The sequence below is a fragment of the Ranitomeya variabilis genome, chromosome 2 (genome assembly GCF_051348905.1).
Source record: "Ranitomeya variabilis isolate aRanVar5 chromosome 2, aRanVar5.hap1, whole genome shotgun sequence".
Classification (NCBI taxonomy): domain Eukaryota; kingdom Metazoa; phylum Chordata; class Amphibia; order Anura; family Dendrobatidae; genus Ranitomeya; species Ranitomeya variabilis.
The window spans coordinates 930,299,945-930,313,585 of record NC_135233.1 but is presented as its reverse complement, the minus strand read 5'-3'; the positions used below and the strand labels follow the sequence as shown (position 1 = coordinate 930,313,585).

Sequence of the window (13,641 nt, the reverse complement as noted above, 5' to 3'; positions counted from 1 at the left end):
TGCAACATCCTCCAGCATGACCAGTTTTGGCAGTGGGTCAGTAATGATGTGGGGAGACAATTCTTTGGAGAGCCGCATAGACCTCCATATGCTAGCCAGAGGTATCCCGACTGCCGATACTGGGATGAGATTCTCAGACCCATTGTGTGACCATATGCAGGTGCAGTGGGCCCTGGATTCCTTCTGATACATAACACGCTAGGCCTCATGTGGCTGAAGTGTGTCAGCAGTTCCCGCATGATGAAGGCATTAATACTATAGACTGGCCTGCCCGTTCCCCAGGCATGAATCCAATCGTGCACATCTGGGATATTATTTCTCACTAGATGGTGACCCGATTCTAACGCATCGGGTATTCTAGAATATGCATGCCCACATAGTATATTGCACAGCCCACGTAGTATATTGCACAGCCCACGTAGTATATTGCCCAGCCACGCAGTATATTGCCCAGTGACGTAGTATATTGCCCAGCCACGTAGTATATTGCCCAGCCACGTAGTATATTGCCCAGCCACGTAGTTGGTAGTATATTGGTCAGCCACATAGTATATTGCCCAGCCACGTAGTATATTGCATATTGGTCAGCCACGTAGTATATTGCCCAGCCACGCAGTATATTGCCCAGTGACGTAAAATAAAAAATAAACATATACTTACCTTCCAAAGTGCCGTTGAAGTCCTGGCGCCTGTGTACGATGCACGCGGCAGCTTCTGGTCCCAGGGTTGGTATGAGCGTAGGACCTGTGATGACATCGCGGTCACATGACCGTGACGTCATGGCAGGTCCTTCTTGCGCAGGCACGCAGGACCTGTGATGAAGTCGCGGTCACATGACCGTGACGTCATGGCAGGTCCTTCTCGCATAGCATCCTTGGCACCGGAACCTGCCGCTTGCATTGCCGAGGACACCGCGCCACGTCGGAGTGTGAGAATAACCTTTTTTTTATTATTATTATTTGTAACAGATCTTTTTACAATTGATGCTGCATAGGCAGCATCAATAGTAAAAAGTTGGTCACACAGGGTTAATAGCTGCGTTAATGGAGTGCGTTACACCGCAGTCCATTAACGCTGGCATTAACCCTGTGTGAGCGCTGACTGCAGGGGAGTATGGAGCGGGCACTGACTGCGGGGAGGAAGGAGCAGCCATGTTGCCGCCGGACTGTGCCCGTCACTGATTGGTCGTGGGCGTTTTGCCACGACCAATCAGCGACTTGGATTTCCATGAAAGACAGAGGCCGCGACTAATGAATATCCGTGACAGAAAGACAGACATACAGACGGAAGTGAACCTTAGACAATTATATAGTAGATTCCATCCACCAATGCCACATTGCACCACAGATTGTCCAGGAGTTGACTAATGATTTAATCCAGGTATGGGAGGAGATCCCTCAGGAGAACATATACTGCCTCATTAGGAGCACGCCCAGGCATTGGAGGTTTTACAGGCATGTGGAGGCCACATATACTACTGAGCGTCATTTCCTTGTCTTGAGCCATTTCCACTGAAGTTGGATGAGCCTGTAATTTGATTTTCCACTATGATTTTGAGTATCCTTCAAAATCCAGACCTCCATGGGATATTCATTTTGATTTACATTGATCATTTTTATGTCTTATTGTTATCAACACATTTCACTATGTATTGAATAAAGATTTGCAACTGGAATATTTCATTCAGTGATATCTGGCATGTGGTATTTTAGTGTTCCCTTTATTTCATCAGTGTATTAAGAGGATGAAAACATTGATGGGAGTGTTTTTTTAAGTAATAAAATGCCCCCAAATGTGTCCCTAATCCTATAAAGATATGTTCATAGATGGTGTTTTCAATATTGTTTATTACCTTTGTTCTAAATTTGAGGAAAATAATTACTTATTTGAAAAATGAAAATCTAAAAAATGCCTAAATTGCAATGTGTGAACTTACTCTTATAACGTGCTTTTTTTTTTAAACATACATAAACATTTTATTAAACATTTCCAGAATACAATTACCATTCATTCAGTTTGCCTGACTGCTGAACCTGGCGGAGAAGAACCTGGATGCATTGTGGCACCCGCTTTGTATACAAATATTAATTCCTTTGTTGCAATCAAAGTTAAGCAGAGCCACACAACCCAAAGCTGGAGCCTCCAACAGAAGACCAATTGACTATTTGTTATGGCAACCGCTCAACTATTCAATGACTGCTATAGCAACCAGCTAGTTTGTCATTAATATGCAGCTTCTTATTTTATGCTAATACGATTATTGTGTGCAGGACAGCAGATACATAAGAGGCAGAAGAAATACTATAGGACGAACAGCCACTGCAGCTGTAGAACACTGTCCCCACTTGCTGCGGTTTTACATGCTTTTGGAAAAATCTGAGGGCTGTGTGCTTGATGCAGTGTGTGCACACTGCCCGATGGGTAGAGGCGTTTACAGTTTCATAATATTGATCACCTACAGGTGCTTCTCACAAAATTAGAATATCATCAAAAAGTTAATTTATTTTAGTTCTTCAATACAAAAAATGAAACTCATATTATATAGAGTCATTACAAACGGAGTGATCTATTTCAAGTGTTTATTTCCGTTTCTGTATACGATTATGGCTTACAGCCAATGAAAACCCAAAAGTCATTATCTCAGTAAATTAGAATAATTAACAAAAAAAACCTGCAAAAGCTTCATAAGCCTTTAAAAAGGTCCCTTAGTCTGTTTCAGTAGTCTCCACAATCATGGGGAAGACTGCTGACGTGACAGATGTCCAGAAGGCAGTCATTGACACACTCCACAGGGAGGGTAAATCACAAAAGGTCATTGCTAAAGAAGCTGGCTGTTCACAGAGTGCTGTATCCAAGCATATTGATGGAAAGTTGAGTAGAAGGAAAAAGTGTGGTAGAAAAAGGTGCACAAACAACCGTGATAACCACAGCCTTGAAAGGATTGTTAAGAAAAGGCCATTCAAAAATTTGGGGGAGATACACAAGGAGTGGACTGCTGCAGGACTCATAGCTTCAAGAGCCACCACACACAGACGTATCCAGGACATGGGCTACAAGTCACATTCCTTGTGTCAAGCCACTTGTGACCAATAGACAACACCAGAAGCGTCTTATCTGGGCCAAGGAGAAAAAGAACGGGACTGTTGCTCAGTGGTCCAAGGTGTTGTTTTCAGATTAAAGTAAATTTTGCATTTCATTTGGAAATCAAGGTCCCAGAGTCTGGAGGAGGAGTGGAGAGACACAATCCAAGCTGCTTGAGGTCTAGTGTGAAGTTTCCACAATCAGTGATGGTTTGGGGAGCCATGTCATCTGCTGGTGTAGGTCCACTTTGTTTTATCAAGACCAAAGTCAGTGCAGCCGTCTACCAGGAAATTTTAGAGCACTTCATGCTTCCCTCTGCCGACAAGCTTTTTGGAGATGGAAATTTCATTCTCCAGCAGGACTTGGCACCTGGTCACACTGCCAAAAGTACCAATACCTGGTTTCAAAACAACAGTATCACTGTGCTTGATTGGCCAGCAAACTCGTCTGACCTTAACCCCATAGAGAATCTATGGGGTACTGTCAAGAGGAAGATGAGAGACACCAGACCCAACAATGCAGACAAGCTGAAGGCTGCTATCAAAGCAACCTGGGCTTCCATAACAGCTCAGCAGAGCCACAGGGTGACTGTCTCCATGCCACGCCGCAATGATGCAGTAATTGATGCAAAAGGAGCCCCGATCAAGTATTGAGAGCATTTACTGAACATACATTTCAGTAGGCCAACATTTCGGGTTTTAAAATAACTTTTCAAGCTGGTGTTATAAAGTATTCTAATTTACTTAGGTAATGACTTGTGTGTTTTCATTGGCTGTAAGCCATAATCATCAGTAACAGAAATAAACACTTGAAATAGATCACTCTGTTTGTAATGACTCTATATATGAGATTCACATTTTGTATTGAAGAACTTAAATAAATTAACTTTTTGATCGTATTCTAATTTTTGGAGAAGCAACTGCATATATACACACGATCTGACCATCAGGTCTTTGTAAGGCTCTCACAAGCGCTGACTTGTAAATCTCAAGTCGCATGCACTGCGCGCTGTGAGGATTCTCCAGTGCAGGTGCATGACCACAAGTATTCGATTTGCATACATGCGGTCACGTGCCGACTAGTCATGTGCAGCCTTGCTAAATGCAAGTGTATTGAGCGAGGTTGGACATGTCTAGTCAGAATGTGGCTGGAAGTATGCAAATCGCATACTTGCAGTTACTTCACCGCCACCCCCTGCGCCAGAGAATTCTCAAAGCAAGCAGCATGTGCGATGTGACGATTCACATTCATATGTCTTCAGAATTGTAGCCTAAGGCCAGGCAACCCTTTCAAGGGGTTTTCTAAACATTGCTGTTCAAGTGAGCACAGGAGTGTGGGAGGGTGGGGGTCTCCTGAAGGTTGCCAGTACAGACCCAAACTGTGAGCTATCCAAAGCTGCTAGATGAGGAAGCTTTGCCCTTGCAGAATTGGAGGAGCGCAGTGGCTCTGATTTGGACCGGATCCAGTGATTTGGCCAACTTCAGAGAGGCACTTTCAAGCTCTATAGCAAAGAGCTTGTAAGAGCTGCGCTTCTTGCCTGGGAGTCTGGCCATGACCAATAGAATGCAGAAATAGCTGGTAACCTAGGCAATGAGCAGTGAGCAATAACATTAAAAATCCCTCTGTTCTTGAAAAAAGAAAGGATTTTTTAAACAAGTCAATTACAAAGTTGATTGTTTTTTCAAGCATTTTGCAATTTAACCCATTTATGCTGCGGAGAAAACAGTTTTCAATCAGGAAAATCAGCTGACTTTTACAGTGATGTTCTTAGATGAAACAGCGGAAAGAGAAGACTCTACTTCTCTGCCTGAATGTCCATTCTCAGCATTTATGTTCTCAATCGGGTTGTAAGACACGATGTGTATATATGTAGACGTAAAGTGCACGGCAAAGTGTGTAGTGAGCTTCTTTATGCTGTAGGTGTCTTATAGCAGTAGAGCCCAGGAATTTGACAATAGTGGGGCTTGCAAAATATAAGTTGAATAAATCTCTAGCAAAATACTTGCAGTATGTTCTCCAGTACAAATGCTATACGTTTGTCGAATGGAAGTCAATGCCAGAACTAAGAAACTGCATGAACAGCTGCAGACATTTGAGCCCTATGTTTGGCGCGGTGTTACAAAAGGTCTCTTAGAAGATCACACAATTGCAAATTTTATGGTTAAAGGCTGTAAATGCCAACATGAGCTAAAAAAATATTGAATGTGAAGTGCAATGTTTCCAGCTTATAAAAAATGATTTTGCATAGGAAAAATGGTTTATATGGCAGTTAGCGTTCAACATTTCTGTCTTACGGCCATCTATACGATAGCCATACTCCTGCATTTACACATCTTGGAGATCTGAGACCCTCTGAGATGTTATCAGTTGTCATAACTGACCCCCTATAAGGTTCGGGCACGCAAGCGTATATTCTCTCATCCGATAGAATCGGACCGATTATTCTAATTAGAGTTTAATCATAGTGTGATCTGATTCTCTCGGATGAGGCGAAGAAAGGGAGGGAAAAAATGTCTTCTCTATTTCTGTGGAAAGCGGACTGCATGCTCCATAGAATAACATTGCTCCCAGTGCGATAAGATGTTTTGTCGGATAGCACTAGGACCAAGAATACATGAGCAATGTGCACAAGTCCTATCAGTAATTAATTAGGCACAACTTTATCATTAGTGATCCGATTGTAAGGTCGGGGTCACACTTGTGAGTTCAATGCGAGAAACTTGCGTGAGTCTCTCGCATCAAGTTCCGGCACTGCCGCCGGCACTCTGGACCGCAGCGTTCAGCTGCCTGTATTTCTATGCAGCCACATGCTCCGGTCCCGATGGCAGTGCCGGTATTGATGCATGAGTTTCTCGCATTGAACTCGCAAGTGTGACCCCGGCCTTAGGGTAATGTCTGCTGGCCTAGTTGGGACTATGTGGGTTTTGCACACACTTTGACAGTGCATTCTTTGACTCCTTGACCCAAATGTAACGTCAATGAAATTAACGTTGAACACAAGTGGTAATTCAGACATCCATATTTCACGTATATGTTCTATCCATGCCTTTCACTGATAGAACACGTATCCATTAGTGTTTATGTGGCTTTTCTCATGTTTGTGTTTTTTGTTGACGAAGACCCCACAAAATAAAAATGAAGACTGGTCTGTTTTTTGTTACAGATCAAAATTGCACACTCAAGTCTATGGGTCAGTAAAAATCTCAGAAAGCACCCTGATGACTTCCTAGTTACATCCATGCGCTGACCGTTTTTTAATAACTGTTTGATAGGAGATGCTCGAGAAACCTCCATCAGTATTTCTCTGAACACGAGAAAATCACCAATGAAACTGACAGTAAAAACCGATGCACTGAGCAAACACTGAAAAATCATATCCATAAAAGTGATGAAAATCAGTCTTCTTTTTTAACGTATGTGAAGTTATCATAGATACTTGAAGAAGGCCTAAGTCAAAGACGTACGGTGGAAACATGACGGTTAGTGCGCTTGCCACGTGTAGTCAATGACACAGACAGCGTCACAACTGTGCCGTCTGATCTGATCCTAAATCTGCTCACAATGAATCTTGATAAGAAGGACGAATTTTCAGACAGCGTGCTGTCCAAGTACGCACCAGCCCCCTGACCAGTAATCAGCTGTATGCCGAACCAGTGGATTTAATGGCAGGTGGATCCCGCATCTGTCCCCGATGCAAAGCTGCACACAGCACCGCCTGGAGGTCTGAACCTGGTCTTACTCACTCACTCACTCACTTACTCACTCAGGCTGTGTTCATAGGAGAGCATTTAATCCACATTGTCACATAATGCCGTCTGTATTTCCTTTTTGACATTTATGTGGGCATGATTTTATACATCAATAATCACAAAAAATGATTCGCTTCCAAAGTCCGTTTTCTATGTTACATTTGTGACAGTATTTTTATAGATCTTTTTATATTGATTTTATGTAGATATAAGTGTTTGTATGAAATTGATTCTGGTCAGTGATTGCATTTGTTGGAGCAGGTAGTATATATAGGATACAGCATACAGGTATAACAGCAGGCAGCTTCTGTATCCATCCTTGATGCGGAGGAACAGACGGAGCTGCACAGACAGTCACAGCCTGATTTTTAACAGCGGCCATCTGACTTGGTGACAGAACTTTATTTAATATACTGTATATACTCGAGTATAAGCCGAGATTTGCAGCCCACTTTTTTGGGCTGAAAATGACCCTATCGTCTTATACTCGAGTCAGTGTCGGCGGGGGGGTCGGTGGGTGAGGGGGAGCGGCGCGGTGACATACTTACCTGCTCCTGGCGCTGTCCCTGCATGTCCCATGGTCTCCGGGCAGCGCTTCCTGTGTTCAGCGGTCACGTGGTACCGCTCATTAAAGTAATGAATATGCACGCATATTCATTACTCTAATGAGCGGTACGTGACCGCTGAACATAGGAAGATGCTCCCGGAGACCATCTGACAGTGAGACGCTGCCAGGGGACCGCGCCGGGAGCAGGTGAGTATATCAGGGGAGGGGGAGCATTGCACGATAGTCACCTTCCTCGTTCCATCGCTGCGCGCTGCTGTCTTCCGTCCTCTGACTGTGACTGTACAGGTCAGAGGGCGCGATGACGCGATTAGTGCGCGCCGCCCTCTGCCTGAACAGTCAGTGCCGAGGATGGAAGACAGAGAAGCGCGCAGCGATGGAACGTGGAAGGTGACTATCGCAAGTGCCGGGGGCCTGAGCGAAGAGAGGTATGTGATTTTTTTTAATTTTAGTCACAGCAAATGGGGCAAATGTATGGAGCATCTTATGGGGCATATATGAGGAGCATCTTATGGGGCATAATGTTTGGAGCATCTCATGGGGCCACAATGTATGGAACATCTCATGGGGCCATAATGTGTGGAGCATCTCATGGGACCACAATGTATGGAGCATCTTATGGGGCCCCTAATGTGTGGAGCATCTCATGGGGCCCCTAATGTGTGGAGCATCTTATGGGGCCATAATGTGTGGAGCATCTTATGGGGCCAACAACCTTTATGCAGCATTGTATGGGGCAAATGTTTCTATGGAGCATCTTATGGGGCCAATATTAACCTTTGTGCAGCATTATATGGGGCCCATCATGAACTGTATGGAGCATTATATGGGGCTCCTGATTCAATATGGATATTCAAAAACACTTAACCTACTGATGTCTCAATTAATTTTACTTTTATTGGTATTTTTATTTTTGACGTTAACCGGTAGCTGCTGCATTTCCCACCCTAGGCTTATACTCGAGTCAATAAGTTTTCCCAGTTTTTTGTGGCAAAATTAGGGGGGTCGGCTTATACTCAGGTCGGCTTATACTCGAGTATATACGGTAGCTGTTTAAAATAATTATTAATATTAACTTATATTATTGGAAACATGTTTATTAGTTATTACTACAATCATGGTTCACTAAGGGATGAAGCCCCAATTAATATACAAGCGGACATCAGATGAGCCCACTGATATTATTTTTCTCTAAGTGGCAGAATTGCTTTCTAATAACTGATAGATATTAGCTGGTGTCAGAACTTTCCTTGGCTTTTTGTGCTTCTCTTTCTTCACGTGTTCAATACTTTTTCCCTGTCTTACATGTAACTTAATTTATGGACATCTATGGTTTGATTTCATTGTCTGTATGTATTGGATGGGTTGTTACCAATATCTGGTGAGAATTTCATGTCAATAGCACCTTTAGAAAGATATTTACTTAGAAAATTGGTGACGTGTTCAATACTTATTTCGCCCGCTGTATACACTTTTTTTTTAATATCTTGCCAACATGCCATCTTTATTACTTCACCCTTCTCTATTTTTTCCTCTCACTTTCTCCTCTTTTTAAAGTGTGGAGAGCATTTCTCATGGTTGATGACCATAAAAACAATAAATATTCATACAGATATTGAATTGTCTTCTGTCAAGTTAGTAAATATCCCATCCAGACTAATTAAGTTGTATACACTATGCATCCCGAGTGACAGCTGTGGCAGATCTGTTCTGATCTGTTTGAGGCTCTGTTCACAACTGCGTCACAGCCTCCTTCACAGATTCCTTCATATTCACAGGAAGAAGAGCTGAAGATCCCGGCACATGACACCATGCTTCCCATAAAACCAAGGGACACCAGATCAGAACCTGACTGCCCCATATAAAAGAAGGATCTGGTGGTCTCTGTGAATTACGTCTTTTCCACTCCTAATATGGATTATGCAACGCAATATGAAATCAGCCTAACTTTCATCATCCATTAGGATCTGTTTTTTTACCTGTCATACTGGCTTGTTTAGCTTTTCATTACTTTCCTGAATAGATATTGGACTTAATTCACATTTGGCCTAGAAGGAATTTTATTCCTGGGAGGATCTGGTGACCACTAATTGTCACCCAGACTTCTCAGATAACGGAGCAGAGAATGTAGTATTGAATTACTATGATGTCTTTTCCGGGTTCAAGGAAAGCTGGGTGACTACGAAGAGTGAGAGAGGAACTGGTTGTGACACATACTGGTTGTCACCCAGCTTTCCTAGAGACAGAATGACCTCAAACAAGAAATCAGTTGTAGGACCACTGGGTGACTTTCCCATGTTAGGGCCACAGTGTTTTCTTTTTTGCCATAATTTACTTTTTTCTGCAATTTTTAATTCATGATAAACCTCCCCTGCAACGTACCTGCAGTGTGTGAGCGCAGCCCCATCACCTGCAGTGTGTGAGCACAGGCTCGTTACCGGCAGCGTGTAAGCGCAGCCCCATCACCTGCAGGGTGTGAGCGCAGCCCCCCATTACCTACAGTGTGTGACCGCATGCCTAAAACCTGCAGTGTGTGAGCGCAGCCCCCCATTACCTGCAGTGTGTGAGCGCATCCCTATTACCTGCAGTGTGAGCGCAGCCCCGTTACCTGCAGTGTGTGAGCGAAGCCCCCCGATTACCTGCAGAGTGTGAGCGCAGCCCCCCATTACCTGCAGTGTGTGGCCGCAGCCCCGTCACCTGCAGTGTGTGACCGCAGCCCCGTCACCTGCAGCGTGTGAGCACAGCCCCCATTACCTGCAATATGTGACCGCATTCCTATTACCTGCAGTGAGCGCAGCCCCCCATTACCTGTCGTGTGACCGCATCCCTATTACCTGCAGTGTGTGAGTGCAGCCCCGTTACCTGCAGTGTGTGAGTGCAGCCCCCCATTACCTGCAGTGTGTGAGCGCAGCCCCATTACCTGCAGTGTGTGAGCGCAGCCCCATTACCTGCAGTATGTGAGCGCAGCCCCCGATTACCTGCAGAGTGTGACCGCATCTCTATTACCTGCAGTGTGTGACCGCAGCCTCGTCACCTGCAGTGTGCGAGTGCAGCCCCCCATTACCTGCAGTGTGTGAGCGCAGCCCCATTACCTGCAGTGTGTGAGCGCAGTCCCCCATTACCTGCAGTGTGTGAGCGCAGCCCCCCATTACCTGCAGTGTGTGACCGCAGCCCCCCATTACCTGCAGTGTGACCGCAGCCCCATTACCTGCAGTGTGTGAGCGCAGCCCCATTACCTGCAGTGTGTGAGCGCAGCCCCATTACCTGCAGTGTGTGAGCGCAGCCCCATTACCTGCAGTGTGTGAGCGCAGCCCCATTACCTGCAGTGTGTGACTGCAGCCCCCCAATTTCCTGCAGTGTGTGACCGCAGCCCCATTACCTGCAGTGTGTGAGCGCAGCCCCCCATTACCTGCAGTGTGTGAGCGCAGCCCCCCATTACCTGCAGTGTGTGAGCGCAGCCCCCCATTACCTGCAGTGTGTGAGCGCAGCCCCCCATTACCTGCAGTGTGTGAGCGCAGCCCCATTACCTGCAGTGTGTGACTGCAGCCCCCCAATTTCCTGCAGTGTGTGACCGCAGCCCCCCATTACCTGCAGTGTGTGAGCGCAGCCCCCCCATTACCTGCAGTGTGTGAGCGCAGCCCCCCATTACCTGCAGTGTGTGAGCGCAGCCCCATTACCTGCAGTGTGTGAGCGCAGCCCCCCCATTACCTGCAGTGTGTTAGCGCAGCCCCCCATTACCTGCAGTGTGTGAGCGCAGCCCCCCATTACCTGCAGTGTGTGAGCGCAGCCCCATTACCTGCAGTGTGTGACAGCAGCCCCCCAATTTCCTGCAGTGTGTGACCGCAGCCCCATTACCTGCAGTGTGTGAGCGCAGCCCCCCATTACCTGCAGTGTGTGAGCGCAGCCCCCCATTACCTGCAGTGTTTGACCGCAGCCCCATTACCTGCAGTGTGTGAGCGCAGCCCCCCATTACCTGCAGTGAGCGCAGCCCCCCATTACCTGCAGTGTGTGAGCGCAGCCCCCCATTACCTGCAGTGTGTGAGCGCAGCCCCATTACCTGCAGTGTGTGACTGCAGCCCCCCAATTTCCTGCAGTGTGTGACCGCAGCCCCATTACCTGCAGTGTGTGACCGCAGCCCCCCATTACCTGCAGTGTGTTAGCGCAGCCCCCCATTACCTGCAGTGTGTGAGCGGAGCCCCCCATTACCTGCAGTGTGTGACCGCAGCTTCCCAATTTCCTGCAGTGTGTGACCGCAGCCCCATTACCTGCAGTGTGTGAGCACAGCCCCCCATTACCTGCAGTGTGTGACCGCAGCCCCCCATTACCTGCAGTGTGTTAGCGCAGCCCCCCATTACCTGCAGTGTGTGAGCGCAGCCCCCCATTACCTGCAGTGTGAGCGCAGCCCCCCATTACCTGCAGTGTGTGAGCGCAGCCCCATTACCTGCAGTGTGTGACTGCAGCCCCCCAATTTCCTGCAGTGTGTGACCGCAGCCCCCCATTACCTGCAGTGTGTTAGCGCAGCCCCCCATTACCTGCAGTGTGTGAGCGGAGCCCCCCATTACCTGCAGTGTGTGACCGCAGCCCCATTATCTGCAGTGTGTGAGAGCAGCCCCCCCATTACCTGCAGTGTGTGACCGCAGCTCCCCAATTTCCTGCAGTGTGTGACCGCAGCCCCATTACCTGCAGTGTGTGAGCACAGCCCCCCATTACCTGCAGTGTGTGACCGCAGCCCCCCATTACCTGCAGTGTGTGAGCGCAGCCCCATTACCTGCAGTGTGTGAGCGCAGCCCCCCCATTACCTGCAGTGTGTGAGCGCAGCTCCCCATTACCTGCAGTGTGTGACCGCAGCCCCCCATTACCTGCATTGTGTGACCGCAGCCCCATTACCTGCAGTGTGTGACCGCAGCCCCCCAATTTCCTGCAGTGTGTGACCGCAGCCCCCCAATTTCCTGCAGTGTGTGACCGCAGCCCAGTTACCTGCAGAGTGTAAGCGCAGCCCCATATCTGACCCATTTGTCAGCCCCATGGGTGGTGTTTGCCCCCTTTCTATGATGTGAGGTGATGTCAGCTGACATAAGACTGGTCTGTATGTGTCAGTCTGCCAGTATCCATGCCATGCTGAGGACGGCAGGGCACCATGATGCCAGGCACACAGGGTCACTCACCTTCAGTGTCGCCTTCCTGATGTCATCCACCTCCAGCAGCTGGTGCGGGGAGCCGGAGAGGTAGTAGTGGTAGGTGACGGCCAGCCGGGCTGCCTGCCTGCTCTCCTTGCTGTTGGGGGCGATCTCTTTTGAGGACCAGGTGTCCGGGGACACAGTGAAGGGCAAAGCTTGCAGGGCAAGGGGCAGACACGCCAGGAAAAACGCAGCGGATCGCATGGTGGCCGAGGGATGCGCTGCCAGTGCAGGGATGTGGTGCTGTGCCCGCTCTGTGCGCTGCGCTGGTACTAATACCCGGGCGGTGCCCCGCCTCCATGTGGGTGTCAGCGGCCGCCCCCCTGTCCTCTGCCGCCGCCCCCCTGTCCTCTGCCGCCGCCCCCCAGGCTCATCTGTCACTGCGGGCTCTGAGCTCTGACAGCCCCTCCGCCCGGCTTCTTCTCTAGTTCCCAGAAGTCGGCTCATGCCTGGCTGCGTCCCTCATCTCAGTGCTTCGTCTTCCGTGTCCTCCTGCCCCACATGGCTGTAATCCTGCCGGGAATCAGGATGGATGAGGGTGTCAGGTGCAGGCAGTGCTGCTGTCCTCAGGTCCCTGACAACCAGCAGACTCCACCAGAGCTGAGCGGGTCACATTTATGTCCTGGGGTTTGGGGCAAGCTTTCCAGTGTATCTGACTACAAGAATAGCGCCATCCGCAGTCAGCGGCGTCCCGCACTTTGGTCCCCGTGTCATGGTGTGAGGGAGGCCAGGGCCGTAGTCGTGGCTCCCAGGGGTGGCTGCTTCAGCGCACCTTGGCCCTCCGTCACACGCATACAATGTCCCAGTGGTAGCGTACCTTTTGGTCCACTTTCCTGTCCATCTGGGTCCTCCCTGATTCGCTGGGGGTTTCTTTCTTTAGATTCCAGATAAAGAGAGACAGAGTCAAGCTCCAACAAACGATTTTACTTAGTTCCTTTCTCAGCTTGTCCAGTTCACATTTAGGTACAGCACAGGATACTTCACAAGACGCCACATTTTCTGTACCTGTGCTGTCCCTCTTTTCTTTAGGAATACCTCGGGGTAGTACCGTTGACCTCGGTACTGCAGC

At 47.9% G+C, this 13,641-nt stretch overlaps 1 protein-coding gene across 1 annotated transcript in view; it reads right to left on the bottom strand.

Annotated features, from left to right (window-relative positions):
* Nucleotides 1–12,859, bottom strand: part of LOC143808225 (retinoic acid receptor responder protein 1-like) — a 47,026-nt gene extending 34,167 nt beyond the window's left edge. The window contains exon 1 of the mRNA XM_077290667.1: nt 12,561–12,859. Within this exon, the coding sequence (XP_077146782.1) occupies nt 12,561–12,776 (216 nt within the window). The 5' untranslated portion in view covers nt 12,777–12,859. The remainder of the gene's footprint in view (nt 1–12,560) is intronic.
* Between the last annotated feature and the right edge of the window lie 782 nt (nt 12,860–13,641).